The following is a 21,329-nucleotide window of genomic DNA, read 5'->3' as shown; positions in this document are numbered from 1 at the left end:
AGACAGTAATGTAATTTTCTTTGATAAAAGAAGTGTACAGGGACTGTTAACATGTGCTGGGTTACTTTGCAGAGTGAAACCTGAGCTCCTGTTGCCAGTGGATTAAGCTTAATCTAATTTCACTGTCATTTAAGTTGTGATAGCAGCATTTTTAATTCTCATTAAATTATATGATCCTCTTGGAGGGGAAAAATGACTGATAAGGAAAAAGCAGTACAATGCTGCCTTTATCTATGGAGAGCGTGTGGTACAAGATTTAAACTCCAGGCACTGAAGTGAGTGTTTCAGAATATAAAGCCTTGAAGGAAAATCAACTGCCCCATAGATAGATAGATGGCTTCATTTCACTTTAATTTATGGCGTGGTGTTTGTTTGCCACAGGTATTTTCACTTTATTTCACTTGATTAGAATTTAGGTAATGTTGAAGTTGACCACCACCAGCACCATGCTGGTATCACAGCAGACCAAAACACTTACTAAACCAAAGAAATAACAGCACTTTAAGTTCTGCTGATAACAGTCTCAGACAGAGAATAAAAGAGATGTCAGTGCATGCCAGTTTATTTGTCTTTGTTACTGTGGCTTAATTGCTGTGCATCTCCCCTTATGTGTCCTGTAGTACTATTTTGTTCTAATGAGATAGCACAAGCTAGTGAGAGTTTTGTAGGTGTGTTCGCCATCAATCATTGGGTGATAGGAAATGGAGAAACAAGATTTTGATATGAATACCTAGCAGATTAAAAACTGTGAATTATGATGGATTCATAGGTTAAGACAGAGATTGTGTATGTTTAAGTACTGACTGGTTTGCATGGTTGAAATATTATACTTCAGTAAAAGTGATCCGTGTGTCTGAATCATTTATAGTGAGTGTGTTTAAATGTTTTCTGCAGTTTTCAGTACCAACTTCCCAGCCAGAGCTGCTTACCAGGTTGCTGCTCTCCCCAAAGTGAGTACTTGACAAAGATTTTTGCTTTTCTTCTCAGATTCTGTGATAATTTAATCCAAACTGAAAGCCGTCATCTGCACTGTGTTATGTGTCTCCAGGGTGGACTGGTTGAGATCGAAGCTGTTGCTGTTTTGGGCCCTCTGACTGATGCTTCTTAACAAGCACATCTGTCAAACAATAAAAAAACTGTAGAAAATCTGAATCAGCTATATTGTTTTGTAGGGAAAACAAGAATTGATAAAACAAGGTAACTGAATCTTATAGTTGGCAGATTATATTTTGAAGGCCATTGGATGATTTATTGTTGTTATAAATAAATAGTGGGTCATCTGTCAGTCTAGCAGCCGTCAGGCTGGGAGCACTTTCTCTTCTCATTAACATTGATGAGACGTGTTTGGAGACAACGCTGCGTTTTCATCTCCTGCTGCTCACATTTCACTCACAACAGTTAAGTATCTAAGCTTGTTTTTTGGCTTGAGTTACAGCGGTCATACTCATGAAAGTACGTATATTTTCTTTCATTATTGATGATCAGATATAACAGCAATAAATGGTTTCCTATAATACATTTCTATAGTGTGGTTGTTGTTTTTTTTCTTGACATTTATAAAAGTGCCTGTAGCTGAATAAACTAGCACACATTTTGTGGCTCAGTCTTCTTCAGCCTCTCAGTTTTCCTCAGTGGATATGTGTTGATGACCTTAGGCCTATGCAGCAGTGGTGGTTTAAAGAAGATTTGATTACAAGAGCATGGAGAGTTCATGAAAGATATTATTTTCTCTTCAAATTTATGATTAAACTCTAGCGTAACCCTTGTGACTTTGTGACCCTTGCTGACTAAACTCAGCTTGCATTTCCTCACAACATTACATTGCCTGATTTTCTCCTCCTGTTTGTATCAGGTAAAGATTTGCTTATTGGTGAGTCTACACAGTGATTGTCTATACATTAAAAAAACAAGCAAGCTTTGTTGTTCCATTTGTCTCTTAAGTAATATTCAGAAACATTCATGTTTTCACTCTGGTGCTCACATGCTCCACTGTCTGTATGGCTTGGTGTTTAATAGGTGTGTAATTTATTAGTGTTAGAAAAAAATAGTAGCTCAGGCAGCTTTTATGCAAAGGTCTGATTCAGTTTAAATTATGTGTGCTTGAGCCAAAGCACATTTTGTGCACTTAATGTCACTGTCAATTTGAATTTCCTAGGATCACTTTTCAAGTTCCCGTGAGACAGATTAATGAAAAAATAATTATATTATCCATCTCCACTACTGTCACTGAGCACTGTAATTGTAGTTGCCAAATGAAATACAGTACCACTTCTGTAATAAACATCACAGTCATTAGTGAGTAAATCTTTATTCTGTACACTAAAAGGTTAGCAGAATTATAGCCAAAGTTCAGATAATCAATATATTACAAAGAAAGAAACAGAATGAAAATTACAATGCTCCCACAACATCCATTATATCATATGCAATTAAAATAATTTTCTATGTTCTTTACATCTTTTAACACATACATAAAGCTAAATGTAACTTCAACTAGGTGATCTATGACTGCACTACACATGCATCCTACAAGCATATAACATCAGTATTGTCTGATTATAATCACTAAATTTATGTTGGAATGGCTTTTATTGTCATGGAAGATAAGTTTCTGAACGTCTGGCAGCTACAGAACAGCTGTAGTAGATGGCTTTATGAAATATCACAACAACATGCCAGTAATTGGATCATTTAATTGGATCAACCTGGCAATGAATTATTTTGTCAGCACTAACTTGTAGATATGCATGTGATCATATCATATCATATATATATACTTATTTTTATTGTAAACAGTTGAAATATATGAAAGTATTTTTTGAAGGAAGTGTGGATTTGACTTTAGTGTTTTTTATATTACACTATACACCGTCTTATTTAAAATGTAGTGTTCCTATTAATACAAATAGCCTTCTGAGAAAGGCTACTATTAAATATTGTGTAAACATTTTTGATAGTTTTTTTTCCCCAAACGTTCAACTTGTACAAACATGATCAGTATAGGTGAAAAAAAGTAAAATTAGGTTAACAGTGTGACTTCGGTCAGTGAGACAGTGAGTTATTCACCTCTCCAGTTTGGTATTCTTGTCACTTTGCAATCTTTGCATTTTATTATTCACAGTCATGTTTGGCTTTTTTTCCTTAGAAGATGCTACGATAAATTCTCAAGGATTTCCTGAAAGCATCCCTCCCTACATTTCAACACCCCACTAATATAGTCTCTGAAAGAGTCAACAGGCTCTTTAACATGAGCTCACAGATTTCACAGAGTATTGCACCCTCATATCACATCACCTAAGTGCTTTTGTTGCACTTTTGGTGTAAAGGCCTATATGTGTGGCTCCTAGCATTTGATGTCCCAATAGAAAAAAATCTTCCTCTTCCACTGCAAAGGTTTATCTACAAATGTAAGAAAAATCCTGATCTTTCCCGAAAGAAAACAATATTAAGGCACGTTGAATATTAACGAATGTATGGTTTTGTGAGTGCTCATGAGACAATACTGCAAGTTAAGTGTTTTCTTTTCTGTTCTCTTCCTCTTTTGCTTCATCTTGTTTTTCTTCCAGTTGTCTTAAAAGGTAGCTTTGGGTCTTTGTAATTTCGATTAATCTCCTATCCCTGAAAGAAAAAGAAGTAAGATAATAATCAAATTATCTGACATAAACTTTATGATTTAACTGGTTCATATTTACTGTTTTAGTTAAATTTGTTTTGTATGGTTAACAAGAAACACATTGACAATTAATTTCTTTTATATTGAAATGAAATCCTTCCTGTTCCATGTTTTACTCTCTTGATAGGTGCAGTATATTTATCAGCACGTACAATGTGTTGCTCTGTACCTTTAAATGTCCCACTCCAGTAGTTATTAAGCCACTTAAAACTCATCGGTCTTCTTTAAAATCATACATTTTAATTTTGCCACAAAAAACTCTTGACCTTGAAATGGCTTGGGTACTAATACACCTTTTTCCTCATTCAGTGATTGGGGACCTATGAAATGCTAATCAAGCCCGAGCCACATATCCGACCCTCAGCAGTGGCTAGTAGCTGTCTACTGGCTTAGTCTGGGCAGAGAACTGGAGGTAAGCTGCTAGCGCCATCCCGCTGCCACCAGCTGCTGGCCCCTGGTTAACATCTCCTTGTGGCTTGTGCTAGCTTTTCATTTCATCAGTTCCTCACAGCCACATGCAACATTAAAAACAAAAACCAGCCCCATCCCACAAGTAGCGACCTCTCCAAAATCCTCTCCTTTACGCCTTTATGAGACTATATTGTGCTAAGCAGATTCACAGCAGCAGACATTCAACCACAGCATAGATAATGCTTCTTATTTATTTATTTTTTTAATTGATGATGTTTTTTTTTAATCATAATATGTTTTACAACACAAAAAAAAGACATCTGATTGATATGTTGACAAGGTTAAAATTCTGACTTTAACAGGCATTAAACACAAGTGAGTCTGATCCTGTGGCGTTTGTATTGGGTGAAAGTTCTGGCAGCTTACCAAGTTAGTCCTCCTTTTTGGCTTTCTCACTCGCTGCATCTGGAGATGCCTCATTTGCAGATGCCACTGCACGCACACAAACACACACATTAAATCAAGATGACATTGTATTTCAATGTATAGCCACATTCTAGATTTATCACACCGATGGCTCATTTTGACATGACTTAACAATCAGCATGTTGACAACTAAACTGTCACAGCAGCCCTTAGGAAAGAATTGCAGAGCTAATATTCATTCTAAACCCCAACTTGGTCACCTAAACTGGTTTACTAATGATTTACTACTCACACATGACAGCACATACATGCCTCCAGAAAGTGAGAGACAGAGAGGAAGGAAGAAAACAGCTCAGCAAAAGTTATGCAGTACACACTGTCTTCCTTACCAGACCTGTATTCTGTATGTACTGTATGAAGGGGTGTCACTGCCCAAAAAGTACAACATGTTCTCAGGGTAAAGAGGCAGGTATAAGCAATATACTGCAAACCATTGGCGCTCTTTCATAGAGGACAACTGAAGAAATTTGACGTGTTACTGTGAAGATCCAGCACACTAATATGGATACACATTTTCTTACTATATCTGATGCATCTAATTTTAATCTTTAACTTTAATCTACATTTTAATCAAAATATGATTTCTTTAAGTTTTAGGGAGTGGGAAGTAAGTAAAAGGCAACAACAACTTTTTACCAAATGAGCCCTCCTAAGACAATTCACATAGTTGTATGTACATACTAATCATGCAGCAGGGCATGATTAGTCTATAGACAGTTCACAATAGAATACAATGAGTGAGAGGTGCCTGAGTGGAGCTGTTGTTCTGACAAAGAGCTTGTGCTGTAATCAACATGCTCAAGAGAAGCCTTCATACCGAGGGTGTGTTGCTGCCTTTTGTTTCTAATACTGTGCTATCTGTTTAGCCTGAAGGTCCAACAATGCCCGTTCAGTCCGTCAGCCTCAGCACAGAAGCAGTTGAAGAGCAGTTCTTTAAGACCTCAGGGTTTCTAATATTATGTATTGGATTCTTGTTTTGTTACCAAATCTTGGTCTCAAGTCAAATCTGAGGCAAAAGGATGGGTTGGACATGCATAAGAACATGCATTGCTTATCTGAATGTCAGTAGGATTTGTTGCACATTAATGAGTCCATATTTCCTCACCTGTTTCTCCCCGATCACCTTTCTCTGCCTGTTTGTACATGCTCAGCTTCAAACATGTGCTCTCACAGATTAAGCCTGACTATTTTAGCCAGTGGCAATGCTGCTGTATGTGACCTCCACCCAAAAACTGTCTCCTGAATAAGTAGAATCTCTTGTTTAAGTTGGCAAGACAAGTTTGTCAAATAAACAATTCTGTGTTTAATTGCCTAAATCAAAATCTGTTATGAACTTACTTAAGACTCCTACACAGTGGCACCCATTGAACACTCAAATTATGCTGTTGTTGTCTTCCTGCTGTTTATTGTGAAGGAAATGTGACTTTACAATATTAAAGTGTATAAACTGTCACTTGTGCAGTAGGACAAAAGTGTATTTCAAGTGGCTAAATACCTACCTAAACTACATTTTGTCGTAGAAAGAACTTTTTCAAATGGAAGTAATTGTTTTCCTAAATATGCCAAGAAACAATGTAAAGGTATGCTAAAAAAGGTAATCTATGCGTGTTAGTTTTTCTTACCATCTGATGAAGGTTCAGGAGGTCCTAATGGAACCGCACTGTCTGCAGCAGGCTCTGATGTCACACTTCCTGATGGAGCCTCTGGTACTTCTTCGGTCTGAGTTTCTGAAACACTTGGTGCAGGTGCTGCAACTTCTGCATTCTGAATCAGTTCAGCAGCTGGTTCCGCTTCTGTAGCCAAGGCAGATGTGACCTCTGCTGGTAGGGTAGTCTCAGCAGGGGCTGTAGGGGCCTCTGTTGCCACCTCAGTGGCAGGATGAGGGTCAGCCCCAGCAGAAACTGTAACAGGAGATAATGGAGGCATCTCTGGAACAGATGCTGCAGCAATAGCAGTGTCTATTACAGGCTCTACAGCCTCTTCGAGAACTGAGGGTTCAGCTGGTGCTGCAGGTTCAACTGACACTGAAACTAAAGCAGGTGCTGAGGACTCATTTGGTGCATTTTCTGAGGTGGTCTCTGGTGCAGAATTGTCAGTCAGGGCTTCTACCTCTACAGGTGCAGCCTCTTCAGCTGTAGGTTCAGCTGCTGCTTCAGCGGGAGCTTCAGAAGATGCTTCAACGGGAGCTTCAGCAGCGACTTCAATGGGAGCTTCAGCAGCGGCTTCAACGGGAGCTTCAGCAGCGGCTTCAACGGGAGCTTCAGCAGCGGCTTCAACGGGAGCTTCAGCAGCGGCTTCAACGGGAGCTTCAGCAGCGACTTCAACGGGAGCTTCAGCAGCGGCTTCAACGGGAGCTTCAGCAGCGGCTTCAACGGGAGCTTCAGCGGCGGCTTCAACGGGAGCTTCAGCAGCTGCTTCAACGGGAGCTTCAGCAACTGCTAAATCTGGGACCTCGGCAACCACTTCAACAGGGGCCTCAACAGCCTCAGCTAAAGCCTCCTGCACAGCTTCTGGGGCCACTACAAGCTCAGATACAACTGGTTCAACAGATGGTTCAGGGACCACTTCCTCTGCAACATCGGGGACCTCTGCCTTTACTCCTTCAACTGATTTAACAGCAGGGGCTTCTTCCGTGGCCTCAACAAGGACTTTGACCACAGGAGGGGCCTCCTCTTGCACGGTTTGAACAGAGGCTTCTTCCTCCACTGGGGGTACAGCCTCAACCACTGCTACAGCAGCTATAGGCTCACCAGAGTCTTCTGCTGGAGCAAAGGTGATAGCCTCTTGTGCTGGGTCCTCACAAGCAGCAGGTTCTAGCTGTGGCTCTGCTAGTAGGTCTTCGCCTGAGCCAAGATCCTCCTGAGCCTCCAGGGCCACTAAGACTGCCTCTGTCTCATCTCCAGTTCCTGGTTGAAGATCATCTGGTAAGGCAGTCTGCACAGGCAGCTGCATCTGGTCCTCGATGGTTTTTGAATCTTCTGCAATGATGCCATTTTTGACAGCTGTCAATACAAAGATGACAAAAGAAAGAAGAAAATATAACTGTAAGCACCCTGCACTTATCAAATGACAGTCCACTCAGTTAGTGATGTCCAGTTGATCTGTAACAATGACGGTGACACTGACAGCATCATTCAACAGTTTTAAGGAGGGCTTAATTTCATTGATAAGTTACAACATTTGTGAACGCTTATTCATCCAAACATATTGCAAGATATTTTATGTGTTCCTCTGAATTTTTTCTTTATTAAAACGCCTTTTTCCAAAACTAAGGGAAACTAAAATTTATATTTACACAATTCTACATGAAATATATTCTGAACAATATATTCAGACGTATTTGGATAAATGTGGATAAATGTTTAAATTTACTACTAAACACATGAAACCTGTAGCCTTTTCAAAAAGGTGTAAAAATACTGTGTAAAATTAAATTTTTATTTACAGATCGCTGAATCGCAACAAATGTCGTCTCAAGGCACTTCAGAGATAGAGTAAAAAAATAATCAAATTAATAATTTAAGCTAGAATTTGATCAAACTGTGACTGCACTCTAACAGTAACACATGAGGTAGTCAAGAAAAAAAAAATAGAACAATCAGGTTCCTCTGGTTCTTCCAAGTGCCTCACGTGTGATTTGCAAGAAGTGAATATGCCTGAGTGACAAACAATCAGAGCAAGGAGGAGTTTATAACAATGTCAGTCACTGCCACATCTAATGTAGCCGCAGTTAAGAGCTGAAGCACAGCAGAGAGGGAGGAAGAAGGACCCATGAGTTGTAGTCATTCAAATTCCTAAGTCAAATCCATCTTTTTCTCAAGGTTACCAAGTTTTGTTTCAGATTGCATAGACAGTACAAAGACAGCATATTACATTTGGAATCAGAGACATTTTCTTGGGTTTCTGAAAGACAAATGCTAAACTTATCAACATCTTTTAAAAAGTTGGAACAGGGGTGGACAAGTTGTGTTAGCATAAATTACATGCACGTCTGAAGGGCCATTTCGCACCTTATTAGGTTAGTTGGAAACAGGTCAGTAGCATCACTGGATATAAAAAGAGCATCAGTAAATTAGAAAAAATATTATTATGTTATCTAAGGTAACTTGCACATCTGTGAGAGTGTAATTTGTGCTGAAGGATATGCAAAGGTTTTGGAATAATTAATGCTGCCATCTAGGCAAGCTCTTTTGAGTGTGACACATCACAGTGGTAAACCTGCCCCTGTAACAATTTTTTTCCCCTTTTTTAAACTATGTTGCTGGCATCAATTTCACAAGTACTTCGGAAAAAACAAAATTCCTCAGTTTCAGCATCTGACTTGGTGTATTTGTCATTTGCATTACAAAGTGTCTTCAGTTCTCGGGGGGGAAAGAGGTTGTGCAGTGGAGCTGTACTTGATACACAGAATACAAGAGAATCAGCAATAAGAGACATAAATGCATGCTGAAGAACCGATTCTTTAATTTCCGTACTTGAAAATAGGATTTATTGAAGCCCTGAGGACCTCTACTCTCAGAGGAAATAAAATGTAAGTGGTATTGAAGGGGTACCTTCACTTTCTTTCTTTTTCATTCTTCTTTGCTCTTCTACAGCCTTTTGAGAATGTGAACACACCATCAACCCTCATATATACATATACTAGACGAGGAACAAAAGAGGCCTCAAACTAACAAACTCAAATGACAAATCATAAATCTTAGGTCACAGGAACCTGACAAAAAATCCTGACAAATGCTTTTTATCTGTTTTATTTCAAAGCTTGCTGCCTCTCAATAACATAGTGTGGACATTGTCCCCACGTGAGACAAACCAGAAGGATTCAGTTAGCTGAAAGGGTGGATAAGTTTAGCCGTTGCAGCTTCCTGATTTTATTTGTCTGTCAGAAGCTTTAAAAAGAGCTCAGACTGATGGGTGGAAGGGAATGTGATGGCTTGGCAACTTGCATAAAAATTAGCCAGTGGGAAAATACACAGCTCAGAAAGGCATTTAAGTGAAGCAAATAATTTCTAATAACATCACTGAAAACTGTAGAAGTGTTAAAGCGTCTCTTTCCAGATGTTCTACATTCCATAATACTGGCTTCTGAATGTTCCATATTCTTTTGTTATGTGCCATCATGTGTCAGTCATTTCTTATCTTTTAATCAGAAATATACATTTTACACCCACTAACAGAGAAACAAAAAAAGCTGTCGTTAGAATAGTAGTCCTGACCAGGTGTTGAAAAGTGTGAATGTCACTGTTTTGGTTGAGACGGATACAGCCACTCCAGGCATGGGTGACTTGTTTGTCACCATGATTTAGCAGCCAAAGATGACACAGATCCCAGACAAAACAGTGCCATGGCTGGGTGGAAGTACAGGGAAGAGAGGGAGGGGGCGGAGGACCGGGCACAGACCAGGGGCCCAGACTGGGGATGGGACCAGTGGTGACTTGGATGGCATACAACTGGTTTATTAGACAGACAGTGTACTGTATTAATTAAAACCTCACTCATTCAGTCATATTTAGAGAAGCCCGCCTGGGGTAGAGTACAATAACTGATTTTCTTGGTGGGGTGATGTAAGAGTCTGGAAAGGGAACCAAGCTTCTCCAGGTGACTAAAGCTGGCTGCCTGGAGAAACAAAGCCCTGACACAAGCATCATACAGTGTGAGAGAGGGAATGGAACATTCTGTACATGACCACAAAGGAGCTATACCAGGCAGAGTAATCATATCAAACTTTTTTAGGCTACTTGCTCAAAAATGTAGCTCAAATTTTTCCTCAATCAAATATTTGTATAAACTCCAACAACAAGGCCAGGGACTGTCATGGCATGTGTATGTAACGATCTGCCTTGGGAACACTGTGTACAACCAGCTTTGCTTAGCATGACACTACCATGTGCCAATAAGTTGTTTGGAGCCATGAATAGACAATCATGGACTGTGTCAGTGTTTGAGGTGGGTGTATGTACAAGCTTGAACAAAGTGTACACATAAGCTGAGATGGAAAAACTAAAGCGACAGCCATGATAGATTGAGCATATGAGGAAAAGCACAACTTTTTATAAGTGCTTCACTGTCCCTTGGAATGGTATGGTAGCTGAAAATTTTTTATCTTTCCTCAAAAGACCATCCATCTCTAAGCTTCTCCTTATTTATTGTTGCAGTTCACACACTTCTTATCATGACGATGATAATCTACGTCGCCAACTTCATCAGCAAACTTCTTGCAGAAGACTCTTTGAAAAATTTGGCAAGTGGATTACTATCTTTCAAGATCATGTCACTTTTATTTCATGAAACATATAAGTTATTTTGCTGGTGGTTTTGAAAACCTTTCGAAATGAAGAATCAATACAGCACATTGGAAACAAACAGGTTGGATTGCAAATCTTGCTTCAGGCAGCAAAAGACTTTTAAACACTCCCATCTTTCTTCCACACTGTCCTATCGTAAGATTTGTCCTATTGTAAGATTAAATAGAATGCTCTCTTAATTTCACGGACACAGGATGAGAATGACCATGATCATACAGTGCAACTTAACTCCTTTTCAGGTCCCATTACATCAATAAATCATTACAAGTTTTTCATCAGTCCACTCTGTGGACAGAAAGTTATATATATAACACCAAGAAGAAGCTGGTAAAAATAACACCAAAGACTTGTGGGCAAAGATGAAAAATGACTTAACATGAATAATTCTGCACTTGAGGTACTTAAGTATGCTATGCAGGGGAATGTGAGGGAGAAAGCACACGGTGTTCTAGACCAGCCAGCAGCAGTCATACAGCCTCTAACAACATCTGATTGAATGGAAGTAACCGAGACTTAGAGCACCTACTGTTCACTCTTTCAGAAAGGTAAGGTAAGCGTGTTCAAGTTACAAATGTCAAAGTTTGAAAGATAAATTCCATTTTTAATATGTCAAACTTCTCACAGGTGATATTTACTTACCCAGTGTGTCTCCATTGCTCTCCTCAGGCTTTGTGCCTGGTCTTTTCTCTTGATCAACAGTCTGAGCACTTGATGATGAACACCCCATGTTTAGTAACAACAATGGATCAGACAGTGAAAAGGAATCTATTATAAAGAGCAAGCAAGCACACGTCTCAGTGCTCTCTGTTTTTAAAGACTGAGACTGTCCTGCAGTGCAAACATGAACTACTAAACTTTGCTCAATTTCTAAAAGTAGCTCAGCTACCAGAATCTCCCTCTGTCTATGTGTCTATGCATGGCCTGCTGCCCTCCTGCCTCAAACAACAATCTGTTACAAGCATAAAGCAAAGTAGTGCAGTCTGTATTACTGAGTGTTCCCTGCCTTCCTGCTCACAGTCACACTATTCACACAGGGGGAGGAGGAGGAGGCAAACACATTCATGGGAGTGTCCACCCCCTTATGGTCTGCTCTGGAGGACACCCACCACCTTGTGGTCATATTAAGAATAACATGGACAGCAAACTAATCTGTAGATCTTTAGATTTTTTCTGTTTTTGAATCTGAGCAAAAATTCTAAATCTTAAAATACTGATTGAACCAATTAAATATTTCTTTCAGTTGTAACAAATAGATGCAGAGGATGATGTGCAGACCATTAAAAGACTGTGAAGTTTAAAATGTTTATTTGTCAGTAAACTGTACAAAAAGTTGTTTATGTGAGAACATTTCTTACCAAATACACTTTGTGGCACCACTGATTACATGTATACAACTATTTAGTGTCTTAGTAAGACTTTTCCTTGAAATCATAATCAAAGTGTAGGTGTCTCAGCTTTGATGTACTTAGTTTCAATATGCTAAATTTAGAAATATTCCATGGCAGTCTTTAAGACCCTTATTGAACATTTTAAATCTAACATAGCTTCATGTGTGGTAAAATCTAGATTTTGAGGTACTATTGTTGAAAAAGGGTTTGTCAGTAGCAGTTGCTGGGTTTTCATCCAAATGTATCATATATTTATACAGGGTTTTCAGAAGATCTGCTAAATAAAATGTGAATATATGCATGTTTCTATCCACGACTGTAATATCACAAAGGATTGGTTCACAAAGATAAGTAGTGGGGTGCTGCTAATTCTCCTGCTGCAGAAGAAAGCGTAAAGATATGATGTGACTAAAAAAGAACCACTCAAACATCAAACAACAGCAAAAAAAAAATGTGAACACAGTCCTGTAATAGTGTTGCATTTGCTTACGTTCCAGCATAGGCTAAACAGCAGTATTAAAACAGAGTTAGTACATTTCTTCAGAGATGAGTCCTCCTCAATTTTGCTCTGTGGTTATCATGATGGGATGAATGAGTGTCAGCGTTTTACGCAAGTTGATTCTCCAGAGTCTCCAGCTTCTTTGACATAGCTTCAAGTATGCATGTTAAAGAATCTTATAACAAATACATTCAAATTAGAGCATAACCTTATCATGTCCAAAACATCATACAGCCCAACAGCTCGAGTATTATCTCTGGAACATATCACTAGCCTGCTTTGATATTCATTTGTTTTTTTCCAATTCAAACTTACATGTTAACCTTGAATAAAAATGACAATGCTTGTTTGAGAAATATTATTCTTTAAATTATTACATTGTTGCATTCCCTGTCACCACAGAGTGGCAAATTCTTACTTTTGAAAGTCTCAGCCTCTCTCTGGGACACATTTCTGGAATGACACCTTACTTGTAGCTCTGGACATGTTGTGCCTTTCTTTAGATCTTCCTGAGAACTTTTTTTGTGTGAAAAATGATTTTTTTAAACAATTTCTTCATTGTTTTAGATGCTCATTTTTTGGGGCTAATTCTGGCTTTATGAACTATTATCTTACATCTGTTATGATGCATAACCATGGCAACAGGAAAAATTATTTGAATGTAGAAGCAGCTGATTGAGCTTTTCAAAGCCCAGGTAATGCCTGGAATGAAACCCAGTATCCAGACAAGCTGAAGCAGAGACGTCTGGGATGCAGAAAAAGAACAAAACTAAGATATTTATTTTCTTAACCATCATGGGAAATATGAGATGACGGGCAGATAAGATGGAAGAGCTTGGAGCTCTGACAAGGATGCAGCTGGAATTTTGGGAAGGCTATGTGATTAGTTTTACTGAGAAATAGATGCATTAATTACTCTGACCCCTCCCAACACCGCTTTCAGACTAGTCATGCAGATAGAGACTGCAGACAGAGAGTTAACAGTAATGAAGGAGAGTCTGCAGTTCTTGTTAACAACAGATGGTGTTATCCTGAATGGATGTCACTGAGAAGGAGCATCTCTGCACACCAGAGGTTTAACTGTTGGCTTTAGGTTTCTGTTAATGTTCTCTACCAGAGAGTTAAACTATTTACCTGTTTGTAACCATCAGTCACAAGTTCTTGGCGAGGTTAAAAAACATGCCAATTCACTCATAGTGATCTATCAAGGCTTTAATCACACCTCCCTCACTGCTACACTTTAACTTTACAAAGGTTTGTCAGTTGCTTTCTATTTTAGTTTACTTGTTTATCTTCTATAACATATAAAATATAAGCAATATTATTTACCTTTGGACATGAATAAACATTTGATTTTAATTCTTATACTCAATTATGTCACTAACCAATCCACCAATCCGACACCTTAATCTCTCTGCTACACTTCAGCTTTCCACAATTTTGATACCTTTATCTATTTTTTTAATTCAATTCATTTTATTATCTGTCTATAACAATACTATATTTACAGCAATAATTTGTAGTGCAGCAAATTATTCTACATTCAGGGGTAAATAAAGTATTAATGAAGTAAACAGTATGATTCAGTTACCTAAAGTTTCTCTTAAAACTTTAGGTAAGCACGGAGTTGTAGTTTGGTCTGTGGAGGACAATGTGAAAGCACTGACACGGTGTAACGCTGTACAGTCAGCACGAAAGGATATTATTCTGAACCAGGCTCTTCAACTTCTCTGTGACTTGGTTCTGAAACATTAACACATTCTCACACTGGCACATATTTTCATCAGCTGATTTATCTGTGGGAAAGAAAAAAATAGATTAGTTCTTCTGGATTGTAGGTTGTGAAGTACATGGAATCTCTCTGACATTGTCAGAGCAGAATTAAAACAGAATGCATTTCTGCATAAATGGGTCCTCTTCATCTTCAGACTGTGGTTATTGTGGAGGCAGCAGGTGGCAGTAATGGACCATTATTGAATCAAATTTGACCAAGCTTTGTCAAGAAAATGCTACTTTGGAAACTCACCTAAATAACACTGAACATGGTGCTGATAGTGCTCTTTCTTTCTTTTTTTTAAATTTTCATCAACAACACCTCAGCCTTGTGTGGGGTACCTTTACACATCCTGGACTTGAGCTTCATTGCAATTTCTCCCATTTTCTCAAAATCCTCAGCATAATACAGGTGCATCTCATCAGGCTCTGACGCTATTTCTCTCAACTCCTGTTCAATGGCCTTGCCGACCCCCAAGGCATATATCGTGACCCCTGAAATGGACAGAAAACAGACAAATGGTATGAAACTACTATCAAAAAGAGATGCTCTGATTTTAAATTGAAATATGGAGGTCAAGCCAGAATATATATTACGTGTACCAGAATTTTTTGCTTTATTAGCCCATTCGGAAACATCATCTTGTGATCTTCCATCAGTGAACACAATGCTGACTCTTGGAATGCCTGGCCTGGCACCCTCTTTGGCTGAAAAGCTGTGCTCGAACATGTGCTGTAGGGCTGAGCCTGTCATGGAGCCCCTCCCCATGTACTGCATCCGGTTCACAGCCTGCTTGATGTCTTGTGCTGTGACGTACTGACCCAAGGTGAACTCTGTGCGGACCTTGGTGGAGTACTGAATAAGGCCTACATGTGTGCCTGTCCTGGAAATGTCCAGAGAGTCCACAATGCTGTTTACTAACTGCTTGACCAGCTCAAAGTTGGCAGGGCCCAGACTCTTGGAGCCATCGATCACGAAAACTAAATCCATGACTCCATCATGACATTCTGATTCTGCAAAGAAGCAAGAGAGTAAAAAACTTTTTATTTTGATTTTATTTCCTTGCATTCTCTAGCAGAGGTTCTATGGACCCCATTACCTTTAATAGAAAATCAAATTGTAACAAAAACTTAGATCTGGAATTTTTTTAGTTTGTCAGGAAATTACTTTCAATTTCTAATTGAAAATATAAACACAAATAGAAACTGATGCCAGCAGAGGTTAACCCTTTCTTTCATTTACACTTGTTCACCATTTAAGGACAGCAGATACTAATTGTTGGAGTTGGACTGCTGGCAGGTCAGTCAAGCACACACGCTCTGTTTCCAGGAAGCTACGTTGAAGTCCTGCAGAATGAGGTCTGGTTGTGACCAAAGTTCTTTCCAATACTATTAAGAAATTTTATCTATTTGTTTAATATAATCACATTTTTTTCAGCTGTGTGCTGATTCTCTGTCAGAGTTTGGTGCTTAATTAATGATGAGCAACAATCCATTTTTGCTTTGGAAGTATAACATTTTTGTGAATGCTCCTTTTATATCCAGTCCTGACACCTTCACCTGTTACCAGCTATTATCCCGATCCTGAAGAGGCCTATAAAATATTTTGCCTTTCCCAACTTTTTTAGAATGTGTTGTTGAAATCAAGTTAAAGATTATTATTTATAAATACGATGTTTGTTGCTAATAAAGACACTAAAAATGACCAATTTACAGGTTTATGTTTTTACTGCATTTTGAACATTTTTTCAACTTCTCTGGAAACTATTAAAGACATTTATGTTCATACTTTTGCAGCTCTTTCTATCTTCAGTCAGCATGAATCCCTCAAAACGTTTACAGATGGAGGAGTCAGTGGTACTGACACACTGATGCATCATCCATTCTGATTTTAACAGTCATTAATAACCTGAAAATAAAATGAAAATCAAAGGGACCTAAACATTTACACTGTTTACTTATTTACTGTTGTATTTCTTCTCATGCTCTGTTGGATCTCTTTATCTCTTAATTATTATGTTTGAGCACCATGTATAATTTTATTCATGCTCACTGTGAAAAATATTCCTTCAAATGAGTAAGACTGGACTCACTCTGGCATGTCTTTCCATCAGGTCGCAGTGTGTATCCGTCTCTGCATTTACACACACAAGAATCTTCTGTATTCATGAACCCCTGCTCACAGCCATGTTTCCCACCAGCACAGTGGTCTGTCTCTGCAAGAGGGTAATAATTTACTCAATGCTGCTCAATTTTAAACCATCGTGACTAGCAGTGATCAAATACTTACAGCTAATATTTGGTGACAGGTGAATATTACTTTTGCATGTTTTTGGAATTTACTAAATTATTTTACTTTACTTATTTGATTGGGGGGTTACTTAATTTTTGTGGGACATGTCATTATTCCAATCAATGCAAAATGGCATTTATTTCTTTAAAATGCCATCTTTTCTCTCATTAAGTAGACTGACCAGCATTGATCTCAGTGTTTGTATATTTCTTTATTATTCTGTACATGTTTGTAAAAATGTTCAGATGTAAAAATGAATGAAACCTCATAGAGCTAAATGATGTTAGGGCTGATATGAATTTATATTGTAAGCCACTTTGGGATTTCTAAAACATCACTGTTAAAGAAGTGTCGCCTTACTCATAGATCATGAAGAAAACATTATCAGATAATGGTAATGGGAGAAAACACTCACTTTTGCATGTTTTCCCATCTGGTCTGAGTGTGTAGCCTTTTCTGCATTTACACACACAGCTGTCCTCTTTGTTCATAAACTCCTGTTCACAGCCATGAGTACCATCAGCACAGTGATCAATCTCTGCAGGAGAGAGACCATGTATCTGCACTCAAAAAACTGAGAAGTAATTGAAAAACAAAAAACTGCTGACACTTTTGAGCATCATTTGTGCATCAGAAATATCTTTACACTCAGGATTCATAAGAGCTTGAATAAAGGCAACAAAAGGCTTCTTCAGTTCATGGTTCAGAACTGAAGAAGCCTTTTGGCTGAGAGGTGAAATGTCTTCAAGATTCCAAAAGAAGTTCTCTCAAGTTATTTAAAACTGAGCACATTTATAATGCATGCCAAAGGATGCATGCCCTCTACTCTTCATCTAATTTAGATCTATCAAAGACCACAAAGAATTAAAAACTAATCAAATCCCAGGTACAAAAAATATGTCCCAGATATCAATTTTGCAGCCTCCATATCTTGTAAGAACATTTTAAGTAGGTTTTCAAAGAGTTTTGTGGCTAATTATGTCTCTTCTTCCACAGTCGAAGTTGTATACTACAATATTTGACAACTCTTCTGAATGTATACACCATAATACATGTCAGTGAGTGTCATGTTGCTGTTTTCATGCTCAGAAAGTGTAAAGACAATCTAAAACCATCTTTTGAATAACAAGGATGAAAAAGAAGCAGATTTTTACTTTTGCAGGTTTTTCCATCTGGTCTAAGTGTATAGCCTTTTCTACATTTACACACACAGGAGTTTTCTGTGTTCATAAACTCTTGTTCACATCCATGGCTGCCATCAGCACAGCGATCAATCTCTGGGACGGAAAAAACAGAAATGAGAGGGAAAATTGTTACATTTTGCCTAATTTTTCTTTTTTTCATATTATCTTAATCTGTTGGTTGGGGTGTTTAAAAATGGATAAATTGTGTATTCAGTTTTTTCACCAGATTACAAAATGATAAAAAGCTCTTACTACTGCAGGTCTTGCCATCCAGATTGAGGACGTAGTCCTTCTTACATTTGCAGATGTAGGACTCTGGAACGCTGACACAGTTATGCTCACAGCCGTGGTTTCCCAGGTCACAGTAGTCTATTTCTGAACAGAATGACTATCTTATTAATGTTTTTACCTACACTACCAGAGCTGCAACTGCTGTTATAGCTATATGTATCACCATTTTATGTAAAATTCTGCCATTCAAATCAAAACAACAAATCATAGAATGCAACTTGTTCATCTGGAAATCTACAATTCTGTTTCTCATAATCAATTTGGCTGAGAAGCCAAGTAATATTAGACAACTTTTCTTGTTTTGATTTGGCAATACTATGAGAGCCTGGAATCAACTCTACGTTTCAGCAGCTGCTCTGATGATTGCAATACCACACTTCCTTCAGGAAATCTCCCACACTTTCTGCTATCATCCGCCAGGGGACCAAAAAGGGGCCTTTTCCAATTGTGGGAGGACAAGACATCACTGGTAGGAGGGATGCTGGCTGTCATTTCAGCTGGAGGACCATAAAAGTTACACATTTGCACAACCTATTTTTGTAGTAACCACGTGAAGCTTATCAAGTCTATCATTCAAGAAAAAAAAAAGTTTGAATTATTATCATTACGAATATTATCACATATTAATTGTTTTTGTACTTAGCATTTAAGGTGATTACATTACACAAATTCCCTTTGAGCATTGTGACACTGTCCTGTCCTGATTAAGGCAGGGATATTGACCTGTACCATTAACCACAGAAGAAAGATGATGATTCTAAAAATATTACTGTTGCATGTCTTCAGGTCTATGGTGAGTTCATATCCTGGACGGCAGCGACACTCGTAGCCATCAGGTAGGTTAGCACAGATGTGTTCACAGCTATGATCCACCACAGCACATGTGTCCTCAGCTGCAGAGGAAAAACATGGAGAAAAATCATCTACAGTTCAGATTACAGCCAAACACCCACAGCAACTAATTGTGTGGGGCCACATCGGAGAAGGAAAATTAGATTGTTTATCACATTTTCTCTTCCGAGTAAACAATAAACTAATGCAGATACAAGTTTATTTTTAGCTGATTTTGTATCTAAAATTCTCTCTCCCTTTCATTCTAATTGATCTCTATCAACTCCTGGGGGGGAATTTTAGTCATTAGTGGCAGAATTTTATGAGTTATTATGTCTGTCTGATAGTGATAATGACAGCCTTTTTCCCTGAAAGCAGGTGCAACAAGACAGTAACAATGAAAACTAAAGAGATAAAAATCTAAAACAATGACCTGAGAGATGTCAAAATATCCCACACGTGATTGTTTTTGTGCATCCATAATCAAAAGCTAAATTTGTCTGTGATATTGAAATATTGGCTATATCAGTTTAAGAGTAACAAAAGATGATCTGTAGGGTATCCTTTGACACACATTACTCATTTAAAAGTGTGATTTGCAGTTTTATTTGACACATGAGAGTGAGACTGTAGCTGTTAAAGACATGTCACCAGATTTTTTTAAAAAAGTTTTTCACCTTTACATGTCTTGGCATCAGGATTGAGGATGAAGCCTTTCCTGCACTTGCACCTGTATGAGGCAGGGCTGCTCACACAGATGTGTTGGCACTGATGGTCCACCACGTCACACATCTCTGAACCTAAGGCATGCAGGAACAAGGACCATTTGCAAATACTCAAGCACAAGTTTGCAAAAACACACGCTCTGAAAAGTATCATGAAAATAATCGTCACCTCCACACAGTTTGGACTGGAACACAGAGATCAGGGTGTCTATTTGGCTAAAGTTGGCCACCAGGTGAACATGTTCAGAGTGTGGCTTGCTCCCTATGGCCTTCAAAGTGTTCATATCCACCCGGCCCACACCAATGGCAAAGATTTGGATACCAGCCTCCCTCGCTTGTGCTGCAACCTCCTCCACAGTGTCCTGAGGTCTCCCATCAGTCACAATCATAGTGATTCGTGGAATGTGCATGTTCGTTGGTCGGGCTCCCTGTTCCTCGGTAAAGGATGTCTCCATGGTGTACTGGATGGCCAGACCTGTCATGGTTCCTGTGGCGAGGTGCTCCATATTCCTCACAGCTTGCTCCACTTCAGCTCTGGTGGTGTAGGTGTTGAGGGAGAACTCAGGCTGAACCACGCTCCCATACTGGAGCAGGCCGACGCGTGTTGCATCATGGCCAACATCGAGGAACTGCAGCAGGTTGATGATAAAGGTCTTGACCTTTTCGTAGTCTTTGGGACGGATGCTTCTGGAGCTGTCTATGACAAAGACGAAATCCAGCGGTGTAGCTTTACAAGGATTCTCTGCGAACGAGAGTAAGTGTACAATCAGTTTTGAAAACTGACATAGCAAATATACACAGGCATTCTGGTCACCAACTAGTCACTGACCCACGGCATTGTTTTGGATTGCTGTCTCATTTGTCCCTCTAGCTGTGATGAGTCTGGGACGGCGTCTGTCCAGCTGCGCTGCATTACAGCACAACAGGCAGAAGAGACCGAGGGCCAGGGATCTCATTCTTATGAGAGATGCCAACTGCAGCAGAGGTGCACTATGACAAGAGTTGATACAACAGGAACACTCACAGTGTAATGTAGTGTAAGTAGAGGGCAACCCTGCATGGAAGAGAATAGGGCAGAGGTTCAGAGAGACAGGAGACAAGGAAAAACAAACATGTTAGATAAGTTTTTATCCAGAAACAAAATACTGACACAAAAGTGACACACATGACAGATGACTGGATAATAGTCAATGTTGTTGTGAGTCAGACTGACACCATTAATCTACTGCACATCACATACAATCTGATGCTTAAAAATCATTACCTCGCAAAGCCAATTACCCTGCTTCATAGTAGAGGCCCCTGACAAGGATCAGATCATTTTTCATAATATGATGATACATTAAAAAAAACTTTGGTATTGAGAGAGGGTTACCTGTCTTTTTCACATAACTCACTGTCTTATCACATATCACATCACTGTCTTATTATATTAATGTTGATATCATTTCTATCTTGGAACAGAAATCA

General features: G+C 38.8%; 3 protein-coding genes across 4 annotated transcripts in view; 1 reads left to right on the top strand and 2 right to left on the bottom strand.

The window, feature by feature from the left end:
* Positions 1-21,329, top strand: part of LOC140316871 (2-iminobutanoate/2-iminopropanoate deaminase-like) — a 114,773-nt gene that overhangs the window by 2,147 nt on the left and 91,297 nt on the right. Inside the window, exons 5-6 of one of the 2 annotated variants that reach the window (XM_072394918.1) lie at positions 895-950; positions 1,049-1,138. In XM_072394918.1, the coding sequence (XP_072251019.1) occupies positions 895-950; positions 1,049-1,108 (116 nt within the window). In that variant the 3' untranslated portion in view covers positions 1,109-1,138. Of the gene's footprint in view, positions 1-894; positions 951-1,048; positions 1,527-21,329 lie in introns of those variants that run through there. The other variant, XM_072394917.1, reaches the window with a different exon arrangement.
* LOC140316868 (uncharacterized) lies at positions 2,275-11,892 on the bottom strand. The gene is made up of 4 exons (XM_072394913.1): positions 11,515-11,892; positions 6,193-7,572; positions 4,511-4,576; positions 2,275-3,618 (listed from the first exon to the last, which is right to left on the bottom strand). The coding sequence occupies exons 1-3, from the start codon at positions 11,600-11,602 to the stop codon at positions 4,515-4,517; spliced, it is 1,530 nt and encodes a 509-aa protein (XP_072251014.1). The 5' UTR covers positions 11,603-11,892; the 3' UTR covers positions 2,275-3,618; positions 4,511-4,514.
* On the bottom strand, positions 12,205-20,838 carry LOC140315763 (matrilin-2-like). Its single transcript, XM_072393349.1, has 12 exons — positions 20,689-20,838; positions 20,029-20,601; positions 19,812-19,934; positions 19,074-19,196; positions 18,265-18,387; positions 17,983-18,105; positions 17,244-17,366; positions 16,629-16,751; positions 15,139-15,549; positions 14,878-15,030; positions 14,466-14,558; positions 12,205-12,919 (listed from the first exon to the last, which is right to left on the bottom strand). The coding sequence occupies exons 1-12, from the start codon at positions 20,813-20,815 to the stop codon at positions 12,870-12,872; spliced, it is 2,145 nt and encodes a 714-aa protein (XP_072249450.1). The 5' UTR covers positions 20,816-20,838; the 3' UTR covers positions 12,205-12,869.

Source organism: Leuresthes tenuis, unplaced genomic scaffold (genome assembly GCF_036924035.1).
Source record: "Leuresthes tenuis unplaced genomic scaffold, fLeuTen1.0.hap1 SCAF_10, whole genome shotgun sequence".
Lineage (NCBI taxonomy): Eukaryota > Metazoa > Chordata > Actinopteri > Atheriniformes > Atherinopsidae > Leuresthes > Leuresthes tenuis.
Note: the sequence above shows the minus strand (reverse complement) of the source record. Positions and strands in the feature narration are given on the sequence as shown.